The sequence below is a fragment of the Elaeis guineensis genome, chromosome 1 (genome assembly GCF_000442705.2).
Source record: "Elaeis guineensis isolate ETL-2024a chromosome 1, EG11, whole genome shotgun sequence".
Lineage (NCBI taxonomy): Eukaryota > Viridiplantae > Streptophyta > Magnoliopsida > Arecales > Arecaceae > Elaeis > Elaeis guineensis.
In genome coordinates this window covers 154,269,271-154,296,903 of record NC_025993.2, presented here as the reverse complement: position 1 = coordinate 154,296,903, position 27,633 = coordinate 154,269,271, and the positions used below count along the sequence as shown (strand labels likewise).

General features: G+C 38.7%; 2 protein-coding genes across 2 annotated transcripts; one reads left to right on the top strand and one right to left on the bottom strand.

Annotated features, from left to right (window-relative positions):
• Positions 1–7: 7 nt before the first annotated feature.
• Positions 8–6,249, bottom strand: LOC105039115 (uncharacterized). Its single transcript, XM_010915120.3, has 5 exons — positions 5,742–6,249; positions 5,380–5,653; positions 3,390–3,488; positions 3,094–3,302; positions 8–298 (listed from the first exon to the last, which is right to left on the bottom strand). Exons 1-5 carry the CDS (start codon positions 6,203–6,205, stop codon positions 223–225), a joined length of 1,122 nt encoding a protein of 373 aa, XP_010913422.1. The 5' UTR covers positions 6,206–6,249; the 3' UTR covers positions 8–222.
• Positions 6,250–12,224: 5,975 nt separating this feature from the next.
• LOC105039114 (formin-like protein 16) lies at positions 12,225–16,275 on the top strand. The gene is made up of 2 exons (XM_010915119.4): positions 12,225–13,540; positions 14,781–16,275. The coding sequence occupies exons 1-2, from the start codon at positions 12,303–12,305 to the stop codon at positions 16,108–16,110; spliced, it is 2,568 nt and encodes an 855-aa protein (XP_010913421.1). The 5' UTR covers positions 12,225–12,302; the 3' UTR covers positions 16,111–16,275.
• The last annotated feature ends 11,358 nt before the right edge of the window (positions 16,276–27,633 follow it).

Sequence of the window (27,633 nt, the reverse complement as noted above, 5' to 3'; positions counted from 1 at the left end):
GCAAGAATTCAGTGAATTTCTGAACATATATATTCCAGAATTAAAGGGGGAAAAGAAAATTATTGCATGATTTTAAAAATGTAAGTCACATGCAAAATTATACATGTTAAGTGGGGAAATGCTATCGAAGGGAGGAGGGTGGTTTCCAGACAAGGAAAAAAAAAAAAAAAAACAACAACAATTACGACCAACAATTTTGATGTACGCTTCTTTCATTCCTTCTTATATTGATCCAACGGCAAAGCTTAGGTGCAACCTGTACTCTAAGCCTCTCAAGTGATGACCCAACAGCATACACCTGCAATTGGCAGAAGGGAAAAAAGAAGAGGGCATCATGTCAGCAAGTTTAGATTATAAATCAATTCCAGGGTGACTCAAAGAACAATGAAAGACAATAAACTAAGCTACTGCTTAAAATCAGCAATAATAAGCTTGAATAGGTAACATACACTACTCAAAGGGTTAGACTTGCATAACCAAGAGGGTTATAGTAATTAGTTCAAGAACAAATAAAAAACACCAATTGCTTACATGTTTCTAGTCTTATGATTCTAACCGTTTCTTTCTAAAAGAAGGTTGACATCTGGCAGATTACATGTAAAAACCCAACTCTGCTCCTAATTTCTTGCATTGTGTGGAACAAGAGTGGAAGTCATTATATTGCTAGCTACCTCAGTTACGAAATTCTACTAGGAGCAGCAAGAGTAGGTATGCTAGGAATTCCAATTCTTTCAAGTGAGAGAACTTAAGATTGGTACTTTCTCCCTTAAGGCGGCAATCTCTAATTACATGAATCTCTTTTTTCAAAGGCAATGTTGAATGCGTACTATGGTCATCTAGTTTAGACTTCAAAGCAGACAGGACATGCTTTGACTTCCAAAACCAATAAATTAGGGAAATAGCAGGGCTCTTTAAGTGGGCATGCCACTGAAAAAAACATATCACGAAGAAGCATTAGGTACTGTTTAATGCTTCCATACACCCAACCCCCCTCCCCACCCCCACCCTGGGGGGCCCAAAAAAAAAAAAAAGAAAAAAAGAAAAATCCCTTCTCCCCTCGTGCTAACTCTCTCAGACATTTTAGTTATCCAACTTGAACTTTTCAATGTTTTGTGGCTTATCATGAAAATTTGATTCCAAACTTTACTATTGAAAACATCTGAAGGTTCCAATCTCCAATATTTCCCATCTCAGAAACCCAAGTATCAAGGAATTTTTTAGTACGAGACAAGACAGAGAAGTTCCTAGCTTAGGATGGTCCCAGATGATCATATGACCAAGACTAAGCTTATAGCTTCTGACACAGTCTTCCTATCTTAGCCATCTTATTAGCTTGGTGTCATTTCTTGAAATAGGGTCCTTCATTAGGTTGGAAAGCTAGAGGTGGTTCAGGGGCTCAGAAGGCTACTTTTGCTTCCTTGTTTCTTTTCCATAACCTATGCGCAAGTCCTGTATAGAAATCATTTTCTAGGAAAACCAATATAGAACCGGCAATTGATAGGAATTTTGTTTCATAGGGAACACTAAAGAATCTTAACATGAGAAACTCACCCACTAAATGCACAATTGCAATTTACATGCTAATTCAATAAAATTTTTACACTTGTGAAAGAAAATTTCTGGCCAAGTTGCATCAGAAATTGTTCCATTACTTGGAACCTTGTGAAACCTGCCAACTATTTAAAGGTCACTCCTGCTGAATATAAGCTGTTTGGAATATAGTCCATGCGGATTCTGCCTAGGTTTCCTGCGACTACTTAGAAGGCCAAAATTTTACTTATAATCAATCACTTATGCTAAGATTGAAAGATCTACCCTATCACTGAAACAAAATTTAGCTTTTAGGTAGCTAAGTTTCTTTATGAGGAGGTTGTCCTTCTTTACGGCATACTTCATAAGGGACTAAAGGTTTCTGAGCTGCATGCAGGTCAAGAGTTCCATAACATGCTTGAGTTCAAGGTCAAGAATGCATATCCAACCAAGAAAACAAAACAAAGCAATCGATCATACATACATGCATGCATGCATGCCTACAGGTTTGAGCTGCATGCAGGAGAAGAGTTCCATAATATGCTTGAGTTCAAGATCAAGAATGCATATCCAAACAAGAAAACAAAACAAAATAATCAATTATATATACATACATGCATACATATATATTGGAAGTTGTTCACCAAGTAAGAAATCATCACATAGGACATGGTCCTACCATAAGATGAACTTATATACACTAGTTCCATACTCAGACAGACTGCCAATCTACCTTAAGACCATCTATGGCCAACTCAAACTCATTTAACATATCCATTTCTTTCCTTCACATATGAAGGCCTTATCATTGGTTCGGTTCAATATATTAATAAGGTCAAAAATAAGTCTTAGAGAGGTTAACAACAAGATACACTATCTGCAACAAAGTGGTAAGGGTGTACTTCTATATTATGCTCTTCTACGGTTATTCTGACCCTCTAATCTGTAAAGTAGAGAACATTTATAAATTCATGACCCCTTTGGTTAATTATCTATCCTCTTCCTCCCTCTTCGCATTGATTCTCCTTTTTACTCATTTTGTTAACTGAACCCCCAGCAACATTCGTGTCTCAAACATTTTGTTCTTTTGCTGTTTTCTTTTTCTGTAACCATCATGGTGAGGTCAGTTGTTCATTAAAATTGAGATTTCAAATAAGTCAGCCCCCATCCTAAAGAGTTTTCCATCCATAAGCATTTTATGCAAGCAAGTAGATAGTCTATTCCCAATCTTATGCCCCATTGGACTAACAAAAGCATTTCCTTTTTACCTATAAGCAGTTGCAGCCTGTGGTAAACAATCAAATGCATGTATGTGTATCTGCTCTTACAGATTGCCGCTCCAACTTTTTTCTTCCTTTTGGATACAATCTGGCTTCCTTTGTTGCTTATAAAAAATTTTATCCAATATTATATATTCTCCAAGAGCTGGGTTACACAAACTAGCAACTCATATAGATCCCTACCTAAATTGCACATCCATTTTGGTTCATGGTGTAGCTAGGACAATAACAACATGTAAGTTAATGAATAAAATGAACTTCAGATTCAGGAAAAGAGATGCACCAAAAGAGTAACTTTGCTAGATAATCCCGAGTAGTAATAGCCTCTTCCTGATTAGCATCATTTTTTGGGTGAGCACGAGATGCTGTCTCTGATGAATCTTCCAACAAGCTAGGAGTGTTTCCATTTAAAATTCTGATATATATGTTCTGAACAAGTTGTTTAATGATTTCTTCCACCTCTGATGATGATGGTTGAGATAATTCGCAAACCTGCCAGAGGAATTTTGGTCAGCAATAGAGGTTTAATGAAGATGAGTAAAATAATTTAGAGATATTTCTCCAGATTCAAAAGCTTACTATAGCTGGTTCTAAAGACCTCAGATAATTTAAAAGGTCATTGTTGTTTTCTTTGCTGTGTTCCAGGTAAAATTTGTCCTGCTTTTCTGCGTCCAATTCCTGAGATAATATATAACTCTTATGAACTGTTATGGTATACAATGGCAATGAACAAATATATTATGTTAAAATGCAATAAATTCTTCTGCAAGAAATAATGTTATAACCATTTGGATTCAAGCAGAAATAAACATATTGCACGATATTGCGGATAGCTTTTAACCATATAAATACCAGAGTAGTAGAAACATGCATGTGCCCACATTGCACTAATAGAATCAGAGGATACAATGAAACATCAAATCAATGGCAGAAACTAAATGAACAACTATTAAGCTTTTATTGAAATTTGGGAACTTCAGGAAATTGATGAATGTTGTTGCATCATAGTGTATGAATTGAAAGCATGTGACCTGGCAGACTCCCACATATTTCACAAAATAATATGTGATATTAAAAAATATTAGGCTCCAGGTAATGATCCAGGTGCAAAAAGCTCTAAACAAGGTGATCAAGCTGACAAGATTGACAAATACCAAATGCTTTAGTAGGCAAAAGCATCAACCCAGAAAAAGAGTGATCATTTGAAATAACAGGCCACTCTAATATACTAAGCTTTTCAGTTCTTGCAATGGCCATAAAACAGTGATCCTGCACTCTAATACCATCCTTTTATGGAGCACATGCTAGAGTGAATGACATTCTCAATTGAGCGGAAATACATGCTTGTATAGAATTTGCACCTCACGGAGTAGGACAACACTACTGTTTACTGTATGTAACGTGTTCATACAAATACATGCAGTTCCACAAGTAGACTCATATAAGAACGGAAGAATAACTAAAGGTAACAGGCATGTATACAGTTTAATGCGCACACATTTTTGTAGGTTAGTTTATTGACTTTTGCTCAAACACCATCTAAAAAAAAAACATTTTTCATGCTCATCCATAGAGGGTTACCTTCTCCACTTTATCTGTTGTATCTTCATAATTTCTAGTGTCTCATCCATATATTCACATCAAAGCAACCTTCAGCTTTACATCTTATCACCTCCTCATTTCTTACAATGTATTTCAAGATCTAGGTGCACATGTATCAATTTTACAATACTAGTTGAGCTTGCTGGTGTTTAGTATGGTTAGAAATATAGATACAGAGATATGGATATTGCTATGATCATGGTGAGAAGTATGATTATGGTTGCACTTATTTTCAAGTATGATATCAACATAATTTTGGTTATAAGTATGATTGATTTTTCAAATGGGGAAATATGTGCCTTGGGCACTAGGAACTGAAGTTGGCAGTGTATTCTTCTCTACCTAAGACTAAGAAGGTACATAACAAGCTCAAATCATTCCTCAATTTCTAGAAAAACAAATAACAAGTTCAGACAAACCATGCCATATGTTTAAAATGAAATGATACAAACGGGAAATGATCCCATACCCTCAAGCAGACTGGAAGCCGCAGTCTGTTCATTTCATTCCCCATTGGATAAGGATCAAACAACCCTAATAGATTGCATTGGACAAGACTACTGGGATTCCTTCAGATATGTAGCTGCTGGATCCTGATCCACAGTCATATGAGATGGATGGACTAAAACAGGGTGGCAAGTATTAGTATCCTTCAATATAAGAGCAACGTGTATGGGAAAATCTGTATTTTCGTTGATTTCATTGAAGGTCTATATCATTTGCCGTGAGGAAATTAACTGCAGGATATCATGACGATAAAACTTGCTAAGAAAAGGACGACAACAAGAAAAGAAAAGAAAACACCACGTAGAGTTGTGAGTTCAAGATATTCTCTCTAGCAGAAGGGAGGCAAAATCTCCTTACACATCCAGAAATAGAGAAGTGTTTGCATGGAAAATTCAAGAATATAAATTGAACATTAGGACATTGCATCACTGAACAAGCGAAGGGATATTGAGATTCTCACCTTCTGAGCAGTTGCCAATTCTGACTCCAGCTCTTGTATGTAGCTCAAAGCAGCAGGAGACAAATTCTCAAGACTCTCGCGAGCAATTCTCCCTTTGCCACCTTCACTTCCTCGCAGCTCATCCTCATCCTCGTCCATGCGATCACTTTCTTTGCTGCCATCCCCCAACACCTCAAACCTACCACGGGATGCCTCCAGCACTTCCCTACTCCCCGGAGAACTGTCGAAATTCCTCATCAACGACACCCGATACTCTGCATTCCACAACGTATACCTTCAAAGAGCAAAGAGAAAGAAAAATTAGATCCAAATTAGGCCGAATTTCTCCGGAAATTCATGCCGGGAAACAAAGATGGGAGTACCCGGTGATGATGGAAGAGAGGAGGAGGTGGTAAAGGGGCTGCTTGGAAACCCTAATCGAGACGTCGAACTGGTCGGAAGGGAGCAATCCGAGCATGGTGGAGATGGTCCGCTTCATGGAGTCCTTGGCGGGGGCGGAGACGCCCTTCCCGATGACGGCCGTGTCGAGGGGCTCGATGCGGCGGAGCACGTTGGCCAGGGCCGAGAACTCGTGGCGGCCGGACCGCCGGGTGGAGACCAAGTCATCCGCGACGCCGCCACCGTCGAATCCGGAGAAGAGGCAGCCGACGACGGCGGGAGGAAGGGTGATGGCGGAGGAGAGGAGGTGAAATTCCCGGGTCCGGCGGAGATGGGGGTGATGACGGGAGGAAAGAACAAGGGAGTTTGGAATTGGTGGGTAGGAGGAGGAGGCGGTGGAGAGGTGGCGGAAACGGCAGAGAAGGAGAGCTCTCGGGGAGGCCGCCATGGCCCGAGAGAGAGGAGGCAGTCAGATTGGACTCGTAGTGCTTGCGTGTTGTTTTTGACGGGTGTGCGTCCACCACCAACCAATGCTGACGCTCGAGAGCAAACTGGAGATTGCGCCCAAGCCGGCTGGTGCCGGTTCAGTGGTTTGGTTCAAGTGATGATTGATTTTCTATCTATCTATCTATCCTTTTTTTTATTTTATTTTTTTTTATTTTCATGAATTGGTTAATTTAAATCATTTGAATAAAAAAATATATTTTTATAAATTTAAATCTCTGTGCTAGCTAATTTTTTTTAGAAAAATAAAATAATGACTTAGGCAGGTGATGATTTTCCCTGCCACTATTGTATGTTGCTTTCCATCATAAAGATGTATAGCATTTATCATAATAATCATTATTTCATTTTCAAATAAATAAAATATTTCAAAAAAAATACTAAAAGAACTAAAGGTCGAAATTATAAAAAATGTCTATCTTAAATGTAATAAATGAAACAATCTCTGTTATATCAGTGGTTATTGATATTATTCAAAACTTTAGCTTAAATGACTTTCTTATAGTCCTCAAACTTGAAGGCCTAACTTGTTCTATCTATTTAACTAGCAAGTAGCAACATTATATGTGTGAAAGGTCACATAGAGCGAAGACTTGATGGTGGTATGTGTGGATGAAAAAAGAATACTTGATAGATAAATGATTGTGATCCAGTTAACCATGATTCTTGAGAATAATGTCATATCCTAAAAAAGAAATAAAAGATATAAAGACATGGGAATGTGAGAGAGAGAGAGAGAGGAATTGGACATGGTTTCTCAACCTTCCTTTTATTTATGGTTGGATAGAAAAAAAGGATAATTTTTTTTCTCTTGATAAAGAAAATTGCATTGAATCGGAAATTGATGAAGTATGTTATAGGATTTTGTTAAGAACAAAATTTTTTTGTAATATAATTTTTGAGATGCCCCAAAAGTAAGCACAATTGAGCTACAGTGGGTTAGGATGATGAGTGACATATGTTAGATATATATATTTTATATAAATTAAAAAATATTTTATTTACTTCATAAATGATAGAAGCTCTAATCAAGAAAGTAATTATGTAATGACCACAAATTTATCGTGCGGTCACTGTATAAACCTTCTACTACAAGAGGCTGTCAAGTAATCAAAATATAGGTTAAAAATTTAAATTTATATTTAATTTTAATTGTCTAACAATCCAAATAGTGCCCACAAAATATTTCACAATTGCTATATGGATCTTGTAAGATAAAGAGCTCTAAATAACTAAAATTTTATCTAAAAAATTTAAATAAGCTTACAATCAACTAATATATCCGTCTCCAAAGTTTGTACATCAACATATGAAACTTTTTTGGGATCACTGTATACAATATAAATCTTTAAGTATGGGGATCGCTATGCAATTAAATTGTTTTGTTGATTTATGTAGTGAAGACAAAACCACTTTATGTTTATCACAGAGATTTTGTCACGTGGCCGTATTTTATTAGCTTGATGCACAGTTGAGCTGGTACATCAATTGTATGCTAAAATTTCTTAAGATATTTTTAATTTTTTTTTTTAATTTTTTTTAATGACAATATTTGGATCTCTTTGATTTTTATTTTTTTATTTTTTTATGTACTGTGCTTCAACTGATTAATTTTTTAGATATTTAGTTGGAAAGAGTGGGGGGCTAGAATTGAAATGAAAATGGATGATTTTCATTCCAATCATTTGGTTGGGAGGTGTCCCATTCCAATTGTGATTTCAAAAAAAATGAAAATAATTTAATCCATATAAAATTTAATCTTTATTCTCTTCTATAAATTTAAATTTAAATTTAAATTTTAATTTTATTCATGAATTAAATATTTGAGAGATTTGATCATTATAATTTTAATTTATTTCAATTTTAATTCAAATTGCAAACCAAACACCTTCTTTGTAGATTAGGTTTAGAACTGATAGATTCGGGGCAAGATATCGTTTCTTCGTGGACTGGTGGATGTCCGCTAAGTTATTTTCAATTTTAACTCTAAATATGGGCAGTAATATCCTACATGCACCGTATGGCCGTGCACCCCGTAGGTCACCGCGTCTTCTTTCTGTGGACGCCGATCACCGCGCTCCTTCCTTGGAGGGAAACGCGGTGATTGCCGTGGTGCACCACTACCTTGGTGCACGACGTGTCGGGTATAATATCTCCCTGGGTATATCGGAAGATAGGGACGAGAACAGCGGGGCTCCTCTCTCTCTCTTATAATCCTTTCGTCTCCCTTGCTTTTGACCCCTCTCCGAATCTCTCTCTTCGAAGATCGCTTCAACTTGGCCTCTTCTACTCAGGAAGCATGTAACAGATCCCAATCCGAAACCTTCCTCAACTCCATTCTTCGTTCAAATGCCCCCTTTTTCTTGTTGGACCCCAACTCCCCCGTCTTTCTACATATAGAGCAGGTTTGGGAGAGCTTCCAACGTTGGCGGTCGTATTTATCCAGCTGCTGGTGTTTGAATCCTCTATGGTGGTATTCTAATGTCCATTGCGTGTTCCATGATATTATTGATCTGTTCAAATTGTTTACAGTAGTGAATGGGATAATTTCTTGGTACAAAATCTCAAGGAATAATCTTTTATTTTCTCCATTTACTTGCTGTCTTATGGTTTGAGTCCATTTACGGGCTTGCTGCTTTTAGCTAGTGTGACATGAAATATTATCCATACCATGTTTGTGCTGGGATGACCGTTCATAAGATTGCAATTGTGAATCTTGTGCTGTGAGTTCTTTGTTGTTATTGTTTAATATTGAATGTTGATAGATACTGAATGTCATCAAGGCTACATTTTATTCTGGAAAACCTAGTTTATTTTTTTTTTTCCTATATAAATTGAAGGCTAGCTTGAACTTAAAAAGAAAATAGAAGGTTTTTCTCTGAAGTGAAAAGGAATTGCGGCGAGCATTTTACTCCTGGTTTAACTTGTCTTCTGAAGCAGTCCTGCTATTTTTCTTTTTCTTTTTCCCTTGTTTATGTGATAATCTTGTAGCTTTTGGGACACTGTTAATTAAGATTTTCTTTCACAGTCAATCTATACTTGTCCTTTGCTTTTGTCATCATGTCTTTGTACATTTTTAGGTCAAGATATACGCAGCATCTTGAGGTTTTATGATCCTCCATTTATGTGATGCTCTGCTGGTTCCACCCATGGAGGGTCCAACCGGCCCTAAGTTCTTTTGTCATACACAACTTAGCAAATACCAAAAAAAAAAAAAAGGGGGGGGGGGTGGGGGGGGGGGAGATATAGGAATTAAGTGTAATATGGTATGCCTTTATCAGACTGGCACTATTTTCTAACTAATGGATGATCTCTGTTCAATCAATTTAAATACCCATCAGTCGTTTATGTGTGAAAACAGCTTTATGATTTCATTATGTGGGTTTCTTGTGATAAATTTAAGCATTAAGCCATTCATCTGAGCTGATGTTGGTGTTCTAGCTTATTGCATTTGAAGTAACTATCTCTGATCACGTTGTTAGATAATGGAAAAAAAAAATTTGTTTCCAGTAGTGTCCTCTAAGGTAGTGATGGATGGTTTTTTTGTTGTCTAATATTTTTATCATGCATTCTTTTTATATATACTCCTATCTTAGAATCTACTATGTCATGTTTTTTGTAAGAGCTATGTTTGCTCCTCCCAATATTTTAAGTGGTGAATGAATTAGTTTCTTTTTTATGTATATTTTTATATTTTTTGGTGTTCTTTTATGTATGAATAACATATTTCTTCTATTATATATAATATATTAATTGGATTTGTGGTCAGTTACCTGTTGGATAGCAGCTCTAATTGAGAGTATTTTGCATGCAGACTTATGTCAGTAGTGGTTCTGTATCATTTTTATCAATGAATTGCTTGCATACTGATATATTTTGCCTATTTGATCCACTGTTATTATTTTTCAATTCAAGCCCTCAATTTTTCTTGGCTCCGACCCTTATTAAGTTGAAAGGTGTGAATGCCATTTAATATTATTTTCTTTTGCCAGTTCTATGCTAAAGTGCTGGATACTTCAATTTGCTACTTTCCAACGTATCTCATTTTATACTTAAAAGCCATTTTGAATATATATTCATAACATCAGATATTTCCATGCGTTTGCTGTTGGTGGTCCGGAGTCTTTACCTGCATTCTCATCCATTTTGCCTTCATTTTTTCTCCTTTAGTAACAAGTTTCTGGTTAGGATCCTTTAATCAAGTAGTTTAGAATCTAACTAGAGAAAGCCATTTATCTGCAGATTACCTCATTATCATTTTGTGTGACTAATTGCTTGTTGCACAAGGAACATTTAGATGTTGATTTAGTTTGAGAGCACATAACTAGTTCTACCTGCCCCCTCCCCTGCAAAAAGTCACCATTAATTCTGATTTCCTAAACAGAAAGACAAGGGGCAATGCATTGTAATGATAAGAAAGTTGTGCATATTAAAAAGGCAGATTAAGAAATTGGAGAGAAAAGGAGTGCAAGTTATCATAGCTTTGCTCAAAAAAGTTTTGAATCATGGTTGAAGAGTTTCAATATGGTACTAATTCAGATAATTGTTTTGTTGATAATTTTCTCTATCATCAATTTTGACATTGCTGATGGATGGCATCCTAGGCATCGTTTTGGGGGTTAAAGTGGAGTAAAAGCAGGGTTATTCTCAATGAAATCATTTTTGGCTGAGTGTTACTTGGAGGATAAGATGACTAGGCTACCAATTTCAGAAAAGGTAAAGTATGTCAATGAATATTTGGAGCATGTTTGCTTCCATGGGTGCAATGTTCTAGTAACCATAATTTGTTGTTGCATGTTTTACTGAGTCATGACTTAGACAATGGTTTACATACGAGACGTAACAAATCTGAATATTTGAAGAGTTCAACATGCAAAGCGTGGGATAACAGCCTCGAAATGTTTGTGTCATGGAGGCTCCCACAAGAGGAAAGGTGAAGCATTCTATGCTTTTTTATCTAATGGCTTGCACCTAAACGACAGACGCTTTTAACGAGTCCCGGCTTTTACATGTAGAATAGAAAAGTAACAGAAGATAAAGTCAGCGGCTCCGAGGGAAACAATGGGTTTAGTTGACTTTATGATGGTGCCTTTCTCCCTTTCTCTTAGTAGAAACTTTATCATGCCCATGCAAGCGTGGTGCTATACTATAAAATTTCTGTGGCATCCAACCTAATGATATTAATAATATCTCCTCTGCAATGTGCTATGAGGTAGTTGGGGGCTGGTGATTTATATTACATCCCCACTGTCGATTGCATCTAGAGCTGATCAGCTCTAATTGCCCAAGCCCAACTTATGATCAGCTCTAATTTCATCAATCTCAGCACGCTGCATCAATTTCATTGTGCCATATAACATGGTGTCTTTTGACCTCTCATTGTTACGATGCCACCTGTAAAATTACTTGGTGAATTAACATGAAAGCAAAAGAATATAGAACATCTAGGACTAATATGTCTAGTTAGGTGCTTTGCCAGCCTTGATGTTAATTTCTGTCCATCACACTGATCTTATGAAAATAGAAGAAAAGCGAGAGAACCCAGGATTAGTGTTAACTTGTATTATTCAATGTTAGTTTAGCCTTTCTTTTATCATATATTAAGTCTGTCATAGTTAACATCCTTTTAGCATTACCATTATATAGCTGTGTTTGGTTTATATAATGGTTTATCGAGGGTTGTTGAGTACTAAGTCGGAGGGTTGGACGGAGTAAACCGCCAGAGCCGATCCTCCTCGTTGCAACACTACCGTCTTCTTCAGTTATTGCCGCATTACCCAACTCTACTCAAATACCGGGCTTGGAACGAGGATTATTTGGTCTTTTGAACAAAGGACCCAGCCAGGAAGTGGGATAAACCCGACCCACCACCCGCGTCGAAGCAACCACTCCAGTCGTTGAACCCGTCAACCAAAGCGAGTAAGAGAACGAGACACTCAACCTCCACCCTCACCTAAAACAAATAAGCACACATCACCGACTAGATCGTCCCTTCTCTCCCTTATCGAAGAAATCCTCCGGCCGTCTTTAGTTCCTTTTTCATGGCTGCGATTCTTGGGGCTTGGCTTCCTCTCTCCCTCCTCCTCTTCTCTTCTTCTTTTCTAAGCTCTACAGCGGCATCAGCGTCTCCACAGAGACGTCTTCTCCAATCCAACTCGCCTCCTCCTCCTCCTCCTCCTCCTTCAAATAGGAATATTGAAACATTCTTCCCCTCTCTCCCTTCGCCGGCCTTCCCCAATTTGGTACCTCCACCACCTCCACCACCCCCACCACCTCCGCCATTGCCACAGCCTCCCAAGTCCCAACCATCAATCGCGCCTCCCCCGAGGAGCCAAGACAACAAAGTAACCACTGCTGTCGTTGCCACCGCAGCCAGTAGCTTCGCCGTCTCCGGGCTCCTTTTCTTCGCCTTCCTCCGGTTCTCTGCCAAGCGGCGCCGCGAGGGGGACGTCATCGACTCCGGTAAAAGCTTTCACGCAGACCGGCAGCGCTCGAGGGCGAATCTGGCGCTCAAGGGCGTGATCGTGGACGAGAATGGCCTCGACGCTATCTATTGGAGGGAATTCAATAAAGAGGGCCAGAAGAGGTGCCGCCACTGTAACTACGCGCTGGAACCATCGGGCCGACAAGAAGAAGACAACCCCGGTCCGCGCCCAAGAAACGACCGTAGAATCCAAGAGGCCCCGTTTCTTCCACCTGGCTCCGTCAATTCCTCCTCACGGATCTTCCATGAGCAGAGAATTTCGAGTCAGAGCTCGTCCTCGACGCTGTCCGTGGTCGCCGTCGATTCGGTGGCGGCACGTGCGAGGCCTGTCCGTTCACCTAGTCCGCCTTCGCCGCCGCCCGATATCTCAACCCCATCGCCGCCACGGCCTCCACCTTTTCCTCTCGGACCGGTGCTGCCCCCACCGCCGGGGATGAAGGCAAATGCGTCTTCTGCGCTGCCCAGTGCACCGGCACCACCACCATTACCACCACCGCCAATAATGAAGACCAATGCGTCGCCTGCGCTGCCCAAGGCACCGGCTCCACCACCACCACCCCCGCCGCCGGTAATGAAGGCAAATGCGCCGCCTCCGCCGCCAAGGGCGCCAGCTCCACCGCCGCCACCCCGTGGCAGCAGCGGGGCCGCCAGTTCATCCGTCAGGCCGCCAGCTGCACCGGCACAGGCGTCGGACGGCGGGCCCAAGAAGCTGAAACCATTGCACTGGGATAAGGTGAACCCGAGCAACGCCGAACATTCAATGGTCTGGGACAAGATCAGCGGCGGTTCATTTAGGTAAGCTGGACATTGCCTCAAGTTGTCACTGCTTTTGCATAGCTTTTAGATAAGTTTGTCACAATTCACAAGAGAATTGCGCGATAGATTAATTCACCGCCGTACCACGACGCGCGGAAAGAATGGGATGGTAGAATTAAAAAATAATAATAATAAATAGCATTCTGAAACCCAGGTTATTTTTAATTTTGGAAACTCGGAGCGGCCATTTAAGCAGCTAAGATAGGACAGTGCTGGTAGGCCGGCCTTTGGTTTTCGTAGAAGAGGTCCAAATTCGGAGCTCAGCCGAGTTGGACATACGAACTAACTGATTTGATCATTCTGAGTTCCTAACATCTCACTTGATTTATTTTTTATTTTTATTTTTTATTTTTTTTGGGGGTAGATGAACTCGATTTTTGATGTTTGTAACCTAACCTATAAACCTCTCCTATTCAATTTCTGGTAGACATATTCAATTTTGTCCTTTAACTTATTCTATCTTTTGCCTGTCATTTAACAATTTTACACCTGCTCCCGTGGGTCGGGTATCACCGAGTCATATCCCGGTATTTAAGGCTTCGGTTTGATGGGAGGGAATCCACCTATAATTCATTTCTCCTGCGGTTATTGTTGATATTTAAACTCAAAATGTCACTTGTTACATATCATTTTCAAAGATTCCAATATTGTACTATGTCAAACTAAGCTCTCCAGTCTCTTCTGATGGACCCCTTCCAAGATATGGTACGTAGCCCGCTGAATTTTAGCAATTGAGATCGTGTCTTTATTAATTGTTTGTTCAATAGTTGGTGCACAGGTTCAACCTAATTCAAGTTGACTTCTATCTCAGTTGTAGCTTGATTTTAACCTGAACCTTAGTGTCAATATCACCACAAGCTAAATCTCGGTTTTAAAGTTAATTTTAGATTGACCGAACCATTGTCACAGTCTCTCTCAAATAAAATCCTCGCTCGCTATCACCATGCTTTTTAACTGCTGTGCTGTTACGTGAGCAGCAAGTACCTCTCTCTTCAGAACGAACATTTAACGATCGGTCCAATAAAAGCCATCCGTTCTGAGCAGAATCTTGGCATCCTTTATGCCTGAAATTAAGCCATTGCTTTCTCCTGGAAACCTTGGTCCCACTCACATACTCTTATTTGCTTTGCTGAAATTACTTCATTGGTTTGATATTAGAGAATCTTTCATCATCCCATTATTAGCGCTAACGCCTTTTTGCAATGCTCGTGTGCTACAGGGTTGATGAAGGCATCATGGAAGCCCTCTTCGGCACCCTCGCCAACCGTAAATCCCCGAGAGAAACCAATAACCCCTCCAAACCCTTCCCCTCCCCGACCTCCTTGGCCGGCACCGCCGCTCAGATCTGCCTGCTCGACTCCCGCAGGTCCCAGAACATTGCCATCGTCCTCCGCTCCCTGGCCCTCAGCCGTCAAGACATCCTCGACGCCCTTCTCGAGGGCCGAGGCCTGAGCGCCGACACCCTCGAGAAGCTCTCCCGGCTCGCCCCCACCAAGGAAGAGGAGGACATGATCCGGGACTTCTCCGGCAACCCTTCCAAGCTTGCGGACGCCGAGTCCTTCCTCTTCCACCTCCTGCGCGCCGTCCCTTCCCCTTTCGCCCGCCTCGATGCCATGCTCTTCAGGTCCAACTACGGCCCGGAGGTGGCCCACGTCAAGGAGTCCCTCCTGACTCTCGAGCTGGCCTGCAAGGAGCTCAAGAAGCGTGGACTCTTCTTGAAGCTGCTGGAGGCCGTCCTGAAGGCCGGGAACCGCATGAATGCCGGGACTGCACGGGGCAACGCCCAGGCTTTCAACCTCAAGGCCCTCTGCAAGCTGTCCGACGTGAAGAGCACCGACGGGACCACGACGCTGCTCCATTTCGTCGTGCAGGAGGTCGTCAGGTCGGAAGGCAAGCGCTGCGCGGTCAACCGCAATTACAGCCTCCGGCGATCCGGCAGCAGCATGGACAAGACTGACGACGGCGAGTCCACGAGCCACCCCGGTGGGAGGGAAGAGAGGGAAAAAGAGTACATGAAGCTCGGGCTGCCCATTGTTGGGGGGCTCAGTGTGGAGTTTGCGGATGTGAAGAACGCGGCGGGGATCGACTACGACGCGCTCGTAGCCACATGCTCCTCGCTTGAAGCGCGTGTGAAAGAGATCCGGCGGTTCCTGGAGAGCTGCAGCAGTGGTGGGTTCTTGAGGGAGATGAGGGGATTCGTGGAGGCGGCCGAGGAGGAGCTTGAGGTATTGAGAGGGGAGCAGGTTCGGGTAATGGAGCTGGTTAAGAGAACTACGGAGTACTACCAACCAGGGGCCTCCAAGGATAAAGGAGCTCATCCACTTCAGCTGTTTACAATAGTTAGGGATTTCTTAGGGATGGTGGATCGGGCCTGTGTGGATATTGCTAGGAATCAGCAGAAGAAGAAGCTGCCGCCGCCGCCGGGTGCTGCGGCAGCGTCGCCGGAGAGGGGGAGGAGAGCAACAGCGAGGTTCCCCAACTTGCCAGCCCATTTCTTTTCGGATAATTCCAGGTCTGAGTCCAGCAGCGATGAGGAAGATGGGTCTTGAAGAGAGGAAGATGGGGAGTATGATGTAATATGAGCGATCGATTTGCCTAGGATAATTAGTAGGCATTGTGGACAGTGAATCGATTTATTGTTATTTCATTTTTTTTTTTTAAATTTTTGTTCCGAATGTGAATATGGAATAATTCCTCAAAAACAAATTTAGTCATCTTCTTGCTTTGTGCTTTGAATCGATCAAGCTAATTAAGTACTTGGCCATGGCGGGTAAAATATTGGCAAAGCAACTTGAGTAGGTTTAAAAGTGACCAGGACAGCAACTTGGATCATGCATGCATGCTGTAATCGTGCAAATTGCAACCGGTTATTTCTCTATTATCTCCGATTGTCAACTTGTCTCTATAGTTTAGGAAACCAGCTAGCTTCTTGGATCTCTTTTATAAACTCAAAAGGAGATTGTCAACTTGTCTCTACAGTGTAGGAACCTAGCTGCTTGTCTCTCTTTTATAAACATAAAGCAAAATGTACGTTCTATTTCTGAGACCGCAATATATATATGCACATTCTTGAACGGTTCGAAATTCCACCTAAATCATAATTTGTCCATGACTCCTTGACCTTGTTAAGTTTTCAAGAATATAATCACATCTATTTAAAATAAAAGGAAAAAGTCATCGAGGAGCTAATTATATGGATGTCTCTTTCTGCCTAGGAGGTATTGATATAAAGCTATTTAGGAATGAAAAATAATTTGAAGACATCGTAGGAGTCTATTTTGATGAATTGTACTTTATTAAGATAAAGAAAGGTATAGTAAGAGAAAATAATATAAAAAATTGAAAATCCCCATCCTTTCATCTAACATAGATTATAAAATTAAAAAAATTTTTGACCATACGGGAGATAGGATACAGCCATCCAACCTTTATTTATTAAACAAAAAATAATAATAATAGGAGCAAGGTTACAATAGTTGACAGAAGAACAAAAACGAAGCTGTATTCAGAGGTTGAAGATAACTAAAATTCAGCAACGTAGGACAAGATAAAAAAATAAGGGAGTAAAGCAAAGAGAAAACCAAAAAGAAGGATTCGATCACTAAACTATTAAATGTCTAATCTTCCGCCAAATTTTTTCAAATTAATTTGCCTAGAAAAAAAGACTTATAAAGCACGGACCAATCTCTAAAGTAGCTGATGGCAATGATCATTACCGATTCAAGCAGAGGACTCCTTTTTGAGAAACAACCTAGCATTTTGCCCCTTCTTGCAAAATCACGCCATAACAAATAGGAGTGTAAGGATGATGCAAGGAGATCTTTTGTAGAAGTTTTGATGAATCCAATCAAGAAATAAGAATATGCAAGATGAGAGAGGATGCAAAACACCTAAGGTTAAATAGATTTTTTTTTCAAATTGTGGAGAAGAGGATGTAGTTTGAGAAGAGGTGATCCAATAATTCAAGCGCCTGATTACAAATAACACAACCTCTAAGATTTTAACCAAGCTTCTTATTAAGAACTTTCCTAGTATTAAGCCTATTTCTCCAGCACAACCATATGAAACATTTAATCTTCAGGGGCGTGTAGAACTCTCAAAGAGCAAAAGCAAAACTCACTTGACTCCCATAGAATTGAGGAATTGATATATGAAAAATGTAGTGAAAGTCCCATTTGATTCGGCATTCTACTCGATTTTATCCACCTCCTGAGTCAAGGTAAAGGTATTTAACAAAGTTCGAAGTTGAGAAAATTCATACCTTAAGTTGGCATTGGGGCTCCTGGGCGACCTCATTTTCCATCTTCTTGATCTCCAGTCGAGGAAGTCAGCCACTATACCTTTCTTCCTTTGGCAGCTGAGGAATAAACTAGACAAAAGATATCGAAGAGATACATCACAAACCCAAATGTCTTTTCAAAATAGGATATTTTTTTCATTGCTAATCGTATGTCGAATTTGATTCTAGAAGGCGAGAAGGGCATGAATAATATCTCTCCATATGCTAGAACATCTCCTAGACAGTTTCCAACTGCTAGAAAGCCATAATTTCCTATTATATGCAAAGAATATTTGCCGTCTTCAAAGACCAAGATCATGGAAATTATTACTCCTATTTGGCAAGGAGGGAAGTGTTCAGCTGGTCAATATCTTTAACACCAAGTCCTCCTTTTTGTAATCATACAGTTTTCCAATTTATCTTGTGAGGGATTCTATAATTGGCTGATGAGTTGCCACTCCAAATGAAGAATCGCCAATAGCAGTCAATCTTTTTTGATACCCAGACTGGCAATTTGAAAAGAGACATGTAGTATAAGGATAGAGAGGTAAGGACATAGTTTGCCAAGGTGAGATGTCCTATAAAAGAGAGAAGCTTGGATTTCCAAGATGCCAATCTCAATTGGACTCTTTGAAGAAGTACCATCCACTCCGCTTTCGAAACTTTATTGCCACCCATGGGGAACAAGATATTTGATGGGTAGAGAGATAGCCGCATAGTTGATCCAAGCAACATATTCCATTTCTGTAGGAGGGACAAGCCAATAAAAGAGATAGAACTCTTATAAAAGTTAATAGCAAATCTAGAGATTTGCTAAAAGCTGTAGAGAATAATTTTCGAGGTTACAATATAGTTCTTTCTTAAACTTAAAAATTCAAATTTAAAACATTCTCCATCCAACGTTAAACACCATTCAAATTTTGAAATTTAAATTTCAAATTTCAGATAGTAATCCTCCTTGACGCCAGAAGTTTTTGCTAAAGAATAACTCATCAGGATAAAATTATAGAAAAATACTAAGAGAGACAGCATTATGGAGCTATGATAGAGCACAATGTCTTACCATTGGTGATCCTACATGCATCGAGAGTTGCGGGGAGATAATACAAAGAAAGGATAAGGAAAGTTTGAATTAGGGGAAAGTATATGTGCCATGGAGAAAGAAAGATAAAGGGAGAAGGAAAGAAGTGACGGGCTTGGTCCCGAAGGCCAGTAAAGAGGAGAGGTTGATCGAGGAAGGGCATTCACAAAAAGAGAGAAAGAAAAAGCAAGGAAGGAGAAGAGGGGCCAACAAACATGAAAAGGACGGAGGAGAGCATCAAAAGGGCCAGATCCATGAAAAAAATGCCGACAATCATACCATAAAAATGAAGATAGATAAAGAAGAGGATGGAGCAGCAAGGAGGGACCGACAATCACATCATGCAAAGAGCCAACCTCATATAGAAAGGAGAAGAGAGAGAGAGAGGAAGGTTGATTCTATTGATAAGATAAACTTAATTTGAATTAGAAATTTAATTTTGAATTAAAAATTCAAGTTAGATAGTTATGGATAAATAGAGATAAAGATATTATCTTAATAGAGTTGGTTGTTATTCTGTTTTATCTATTTGATATTTTAAATTAAATTTTAAGGCTATATATACAATGTATCGTAGAAAATGTAATCAATCCATCGAAAGAAAGTAATCTCGTTGTTTCATTCATTCCAAGTCTCGTTCTTTTTTCTTTCTTTCTCCTTATTTTAAGATTTTTTTTATCAATTTGGTATCAGAGCCAAATCAAGATGATGAATGGCATGCAACTTCAAGTACCATGCCTCATGAAGGAGAATTACAAAAATTAGAGTATTCAAATAAAAGCTCTACTTGGATTACAGGAATGCCTGAGGTGGTCGAAAGAGGCTATGTTGAGTCTCAAGATGATTCGATGCTGTAGGTGGGGCAACACAATCTCCTGCAAGATTCGAGGAGGAAGGACAAGAACGTGCTCTTCTTTATCTATCAAGGTGTAGATGAAGCTAATTTCAAGAAGATCTTCACCACAACAACCTCTAAGGAAGCATGGGAGATTCTTTAGAAGACCTTCAAAGGTGTTGACAGGTGAAAAAAATTCATCTTCAAATGCTGCGAGGAGAATTTTATGGTTGTTAGATGATAAATTTGATTATGCTGTTGCAACCATTAAAGAATCAAAAAATTTAGAGAAGATATCAGTGGATGAGCTTATGAGATCATTGTAAGCCCACGAGCATCGCATCAACAAGAAGAAACAGGAAGCAGTGGAACATGCTCTTCAAATGAAGATCTCATTAAAAGAAGCATAGGAAAGCTCAAAAGATGATGGAAACCCAAGCGATCAGGGCCATAGTAGAGTTCGAGGCCATGGTAGAGGCTATGAGCATGGCCATGGCCATGGAAGAGGAGGATGAGGTAGAGATAAAGCAAATCAAAATAATGGACATAGGAGATCAGATGCAAAAGGTCAGAGGTGTAAATCTAAGGTTCAATGTTACACTTGCAAAAAATATGGACATTATTCCTCTGAGTATTTTTATAATAAAAATAACCAAGTTGAAGAAACAGTTAATTATGTTAAGAAAATAGAAAATGATCTTTCATTATTGTTAGCTTATAAAAGAGATGAAGCCAGCAGATAGAAAAGTTGGTATTTGGATAGCGGGACAACTAATCACATGTGCGGTCACAAAAATATGTTTGCAGAGTTAGATAAATCGGTAGAAGGACAAGTCTCTTTTGAAGATTCTTTGAAGATTTCGGTGAAAGAAAAAGATAAAATTTTGATCTGCCTCCAACATAATAATTATCAATTTATTTGATGTGTATTATGTTTCAGATATGAAGAGTAATATTTTAAGTTTGGGACAATTTCTTGAAAAGATTATGATATCCAGATGAAAAATAAGAAGCTTTATTTGAGAAATAATGCTAATAACTTGATTGCCTAAGTAGAGATGTCAAAAAATAGGATATTCATCCTCGATATCAAGAATAATATAGCCAAGTGCTTGAAAGTCTATGTAAAAGATGCCTCATGGTTGTGGTACTTGAGACTCGGACATCTCAACTTTGGTAATCTCGATATGTTATCAAACAAGCAGATAGTCTACGGCTTGCCTCATATCGACCATCTGATGTTTTTCACATGAGGTGAGATATAGAGCAAAAAAGCCACTTGGACTCATTCACATAGATGTATGCGGATCCATTATCTCCACATCATTTGATAAGTATCAATATTTTCTGACTTTTATTGATTACTATACAAAAAAAATCTGGGTATATTTTTTGAAAGAGAAAGTAGAAGTTTTTAATATGTTCAAGTGATTGTTGGAAATGAGAGCAGCTATTCCATCAAAGTCGTTCGTTCAAATCGAGGCGGCGACTTCACCTCCAATTTATTTGAAGCATTTTGCGAAGAGAATAGGATTCAGCATCAACTGACTGCGCCTTACTCATCCCAACAAAATGGTATAGCGGAGAGAAAGAATCACACTATTCTCAATATGATGCAAAGCATGATTAAAAGCAAAAATTTGTTGAAGTTTTGGGTCGAGGTAGTAGCTTGTGTTGTCTTTATCTTGAATAGATATCCTACAATAAGCTTAGAGAATAAAACCCTATAAGAAGCATGGATAGAAAGGAAGCCGAACATCTTACACATGAAGGTTTTTGGATGTGTAGCTTATGCGTATATTCCAGAGTAGAGGAGAATCAAGCTAGATGACAAAAGCTCAAAGCTCACCTTTATCTGGTACAGTACTAAATCCAAAGCCTATAAGATATTTGATCTTAACAACTCAAAAATTGTAATTAATAGAGATGTGGAGTTCAATGAGGAAGGTGAATGGAGTTGACATAACAAGATTGGCCAAATCTTGGGAGATGAGCCTACCCAGCTTGAAGTTAAAAAATCTTCATTCGCTACTACACCGCCATCAACATCAATACCTTTACCAACACCATCATCATCCACTTCATCGAATTTATTATCAGATGAGAGTCTAAAAGCACCACAAAAAACTATATGAGGTAACAGATGAAATACACCTTGTTTGCCTCTTTGCAGATTGTAAATCTGTTAATTTTGAAAATACCATAAAAAGTAAATAACAAAAGCATGCCATGGATGAAGAGATGAAAGCTATCAAGAAAAATTGCACATGGGAGTTGACCGCTCTTCTTAGATAAGAAAAGTCATCAAAGTAAAGTGGGTATATAAAGTGAAAAAAATGTAAAAAGTATAGTGAAGAGATATAAAGCTAGATTGGTAGCTAAAGAATATAAACAGAAGGCTAAAATTGACTACGATGAGGTATTTATTCCTGTTATTCATATGGAGACTATTCGATTTTATCTATTGTAGCATAATATAAATGACCAGTTTCTCAAATGGACATAAAATCATCTTTTCTGAATAGCTATATTGATGAGGAGGTTTATATGGAGCAACCGATAGGTTATGTGATAAAGGGGCATGAATCAAAGGTTTACAAATTAAACAAGAATATTGTATGATCTAAAGCAAGCATCAAGGGCATGGAATGCAAGAATTGATGCACACTTTAAGAAAAATAGTTGCATCCAGTGCCCATATGAAAGCACCCTCTACATGAAATCCAATGGAGAGGATATTTTACTAATCTTTTTATATGTAGATGATTTGATTTTTACAGATAACAATCCGATGATGTTCAAAGAATTCAAACAAGCCATGATTCAAGAGTTCAAGATCATGGACAATGGTCTTATATCATACTTCCTTGAGATTGAAGTCATGCAAAGAATAGGAGGTTATTTTTATGTCTCATGAAGCCTATGCAAAGGAGATACTGAAAAGATTCAAGATGGAGGATTGCAAGCTGATTTGCACACCAATTGAATATAGGACTAAATTATCAAAACACGACGATGGAGCGGCAGTCGATCCGACATATTTCAACATTCTTGTTAGGAGCTTGAGATACTTGACATGCACAAGGCCGGATATTTTATATAGTGTCGAGCTAATTAGTCACTTCATAGAGGATCCAAAGTCAATACATTTAAAGGCTGCAAAGCGAATTATGCACTACATTAAAGGTACTCTCAACACAGATTTTTCTATTCGGTTTCTAACGATTTTTATTTAATTAGCTACTCAGATAGTGATTGGGGTGGAGATCTAAAAGATTAAAAAAGCGCAATCAGATTCATATTTTGTTTGGGTGATACTGCATTTGCATGGGTTTCGAAAAAATAACCGATAGTGGTACTTTCAACATGTGAAGCTAAATATATTATGGCCTCTTCATGTGTATGCCACGTATATGGCTATGAAATCTTTTGAAAGCAATACAACAACCACAAGATGATGTTACCAGAATCTATATTGACAACAAATTGATAAATTGATGATTGCATTAGCAAGAATCCAATCTACCATGAACGAAGCAAGCACATTGATGTACGTTTTCATTTTATTCGAAACCAAGTCAAGACAAAGAAGATAGAATTGGAGTACATCAAGCCTGAAGACCAAATTATAGAAATTTTCATAAAGCCCCTCAACTTTGAAGTATTTTACAAATTGAAGGATCCACTTAAAGTTATTCATGGAAGAGAATTAAGTTTAATGAGAGATGTTGATAAGATAAACTTAATTTGAACTAAAAATTTAATTTTGAATTAGAAATTTAAGTTGGGTAGTTATAGATAGATAAAAATAAGAATATTATCTTGATAGAGTTGGTCGTTATCTTATTTTATTTATTTGATATTTTAAATTAAAATTTAAGCTATATATACACTGATGTAGCACAAGAAATGTAATTAATCTATCAAAAAAAAATCTCGTTGTTTCATTCCTTCTAAGTCTCGTTCTTTTTTTTTCTTATTTTAAATTTTTTTTATCAGATTTGACAGTCGATCGAAGTAGGCTGACCATCGAAGAGGGGCTCTCTACTTAGTCACATACATCAGTAGAAAGAGAGGGTGGCTCTCTTGCTAGGAGAAATATAGGACTCATCCAATTCATGGGTATTAGAGGGAGAAGTGATTTCTGAGAATTGAAGGAGAGTCCACTTATTTGGTTAAAGTTTTTAAGATAAAAAAAATAAAAAAAATTCTTTCTATGGGAATATACTTTCTACATTTTATGAAAAATAAAAATACATGGGGTATGTGAGTTTTAGGACTTTTCATAGGATGGAAATTGATAGTTATTTTTTTTCAATAATAATTTTTTAAAATTCATAATTGAAATGCTACAAAATACCAATGTAGGGTTAAGATGAAATATCAAACAGTGATATATTTATATTATTATAAATATTATAATATTTATATTAATATAATATTTTTACATATATTAGTATTATATTAATATAATACTAATATATTTAATACTTATATATTATTAAATTATTATAATCTAATGTTATATTATATTATATTAATATAAATATAATATTAATATTTATAGAATATTTGGGTGCAAAAATTATGGTCTTGTATCTATTAAAAGTATAATAGGTATTTTATATAATTTTTTTACGAAAATGGATGCTTAATGAAACATAAACCACTCTTAATAAGTCACTTCTTAAAATATATCAAAATCATATTCTCAAAAAATAACTTTTCGAAAATAATATTTCTAAGAAGAAAAATTCTTCTTGTGAACCAAACAAGTCCATAACGTAGGAATCAACATGTTTAATTAAACATTCACCGGCTTGAAAGCAAACTGGTAAATCAAGGATAGCAAGAAAAGCAGGTAATGTACCAGACCTCTAAATAATATTTTTTCAAAATGCATGTTGGTATACATTGCCAGAAATAATATGATAGTGCCAGCTAGGGCCATTTCTCGATCTGGAAACTCTAGTTTGGAACCGAGGATGCATGTTTTAGGTAGCTGACCATAGATTACTGGACTCAAGTCTGCAGAAGATTTGATTTCTGGCAGAAGCAGGAGGCCTTCCGCTGCGTTAAACATAGAACGAGGACTGCTTCCATTCGTGGGCTTGAACTGAATCGCATGCATTTGGTGTAGTTGGTGATCTTCATGTTTCAAAATGCAAGAGTTCTCCAGAGCATACAAATCAGCTTCACTGGTGGTTCCAAGAAGCAGCTTCAGAGGTTTCTTGGCAAGTTGAGATATGATGAGATGGCTTCTCCGAAGGTTAGAAGTGGATGTCTTGCTGCTCGATGGATTTAATCATTTTATTTAAAGTAGCAGTACTGCACTGGCCATTAGGTCAGGTGATTACCATACGGCAAACAATGAGCATGGAAGGAATAGTTATAAGTGTATGATTTCTGCATTTAGTCTCTCTATCAAGCTACCGTTTACGTCTGAGTTGCACAAAGTTCCAGTTTCTTTGAATTTGTATGCAATGACTGAATGGTGGTAGGAACACCGTGTACATCAGGCTGGCTGCTCGATAGACCGAGTTTCTTTGGCCTCCTCATGCATTGTTGGATGCCATTTTTGGCTGCTGCAGTGGGGGCACCAAAAAGGGAAAAGAAATTAACAGAGTTGGGGATCCTGAGTCAGCCCCTTCTCTCTAAATGTCGGACAGCGCCAAGAACTAAATGCTGCATGTCATTCGGCATGCCCACAGCCACAGGCATCGGCTATTGAGAAGGTACCTAATTGGAGGGTCATCAGCCTGCTTTATTTCTGTGCACTGGCATCATCATATCTATTGGTTGCGGGTCTTAATTGCATACCTGGATACAATCGATATTTATCATGCACTGATGCCATTGTGTGTCTATAGGCTTTATATACTTCTTGATAACATCTATAGAATTCACAGCATTTCCTTAAAACTATTAACTTAGGGAAATATGTTCTCATTCATGGTTCTCGATAATGAGTTACAATCAAGAGTAATCACTTTAACTACTACCACGGCAGTTCGGGTCATTTCCTCTCCTTGCTTGCTATATTAGAAAACTCTATGGGTGCAAATGGGTCGGATCGGATCGGATCATGATTGATCCCGATCCAATCCAGTTTTTTGATCGGATCTTAATATTAAATTTAGATCCATCCTATTAGAAGATCGGATCGAGTCCATGATCAAATTTTTTGACCCAATAGATCATTTAAATTAGATCCATGTATAGCCCAACCTCAATCAATGAAATGTAGGTTCGGTTCAGATTAGGGTCGGGTTCGGATCAAATCACCGGTTAACATAGAGTTACCTTGAATGATTTAGAATCTACAGCAAAGAAGTCCCACCCTCCAACCCCAATGCTTTCTCAAATGATTACGGTCTATCTTTGTCATTAATATTAAGTGTTACAGAATACTTCGGATTTGTTGTGCTACTTATTAATGCCTCAGATCACTGAGCTATCTTCGCAATTGCCGATCCAAACATCGAGCTGAGGTATGTGGAGCAAACCTATTTTTATCCAGTCAGTTTTGCGGCCTATCTGGCATGTGAGCTCCCTCCATTGCCTTGGTCAGTCGATTTCCTAGTGCGTGCAGCAGCTGTCCATCCTGTGGATAAGCTCAGATGTAACTAACTCCCCATGATCTCGTGGGAGCAGATAAATTTGCAGGAGCAAATAAAGGCTAGAATATCTCGTCCATTAACAGCACGTTCAACAACCCAATAACCCTAGAACTGCACGTTCTCACAGTTATCCAACTACATCATCTATAAATGACAAAAGCCCCGAAGACCCAAGTAAGTAGTTCCTCTCAGAGAATCCGTTGCTGCTTTTTTTGTTCTCTGAAATCTGACTTGAACGTCGAAGGATCTTCATCGGAGTGAAAATTTTTAGTTTAGACTTGTTTTGCAGGTCACTCCAACACCACCGCGTAAGGCCCAATCGCTCATCTTTCAATCTTAACAAAAACGAACAGCAACAAATAGAGGAAGGACAATCTTTAGATTATGCCACCAAAATGCGTATCCCTAGATCCAAGATACAATTTTTGAAATACTCCTTTCACCTGATTCTCAGACTCGGGAGTAGGGGGAGCGTTACGGTAGTGTCGTGAATATCTTGAATCTATTGTGCTATCATTGATGCCTCAGATCACTAAGCTATCTTCACGGTTGCCGATCCAAACACCGAGCTGAGGTATGTGGAGCAGACCCATTTTTATCCAATTAATTGTGCGGCCTATCTGGCATGTGAGCTCTCTCCGTTGCCTCAGCTAGCCGGTTCTCTAGCACGTGCAGCAGCTATTCATCTTGTGGATAAGCTCGGACATAACTAACTCCCCATGATCTCATGGGAGTAGATAAGTTCGCAGGAGCAAATAAAGGCTAAAATATCTCGCCCATTAATAGCACGTCCAACAACCTAATAATCCCAAAACTGCACGTTCCCATGGTTATCCAACCACATCTTCTATTAATGACAAAAGCCCTTAGGATCCAAGTAAGTAATCTCTCTCAGAGAACTCATTGCTGCTCCCTTTGTTTTCTGAAATTTGACTTGAGCGTCGAAGAATCCTCACCAGAATGAAAACCTCCAGTTTGGACTAGTTTTGCAGGTTACTCCAACACCACCATGCAAGACCTAGTCGCCCATCTTCTGATCTCAATAAAAACAAGCAGCAATATTAACAATCTAATAGAGGCTATTGTACTATCAAAAACACAACCAAGATCCTGAAATTTAATGGAAAGTGAATACCTGAAAAAAAATATTATATTTTTTATGCCCAAACTCTACGATTCTTGTTGCGTTATTTAGATAGTGTTCCTGTAAATTAACAAAATGATGAGATGGAGCTTCTTCTTGGTTGTGCATGAGGA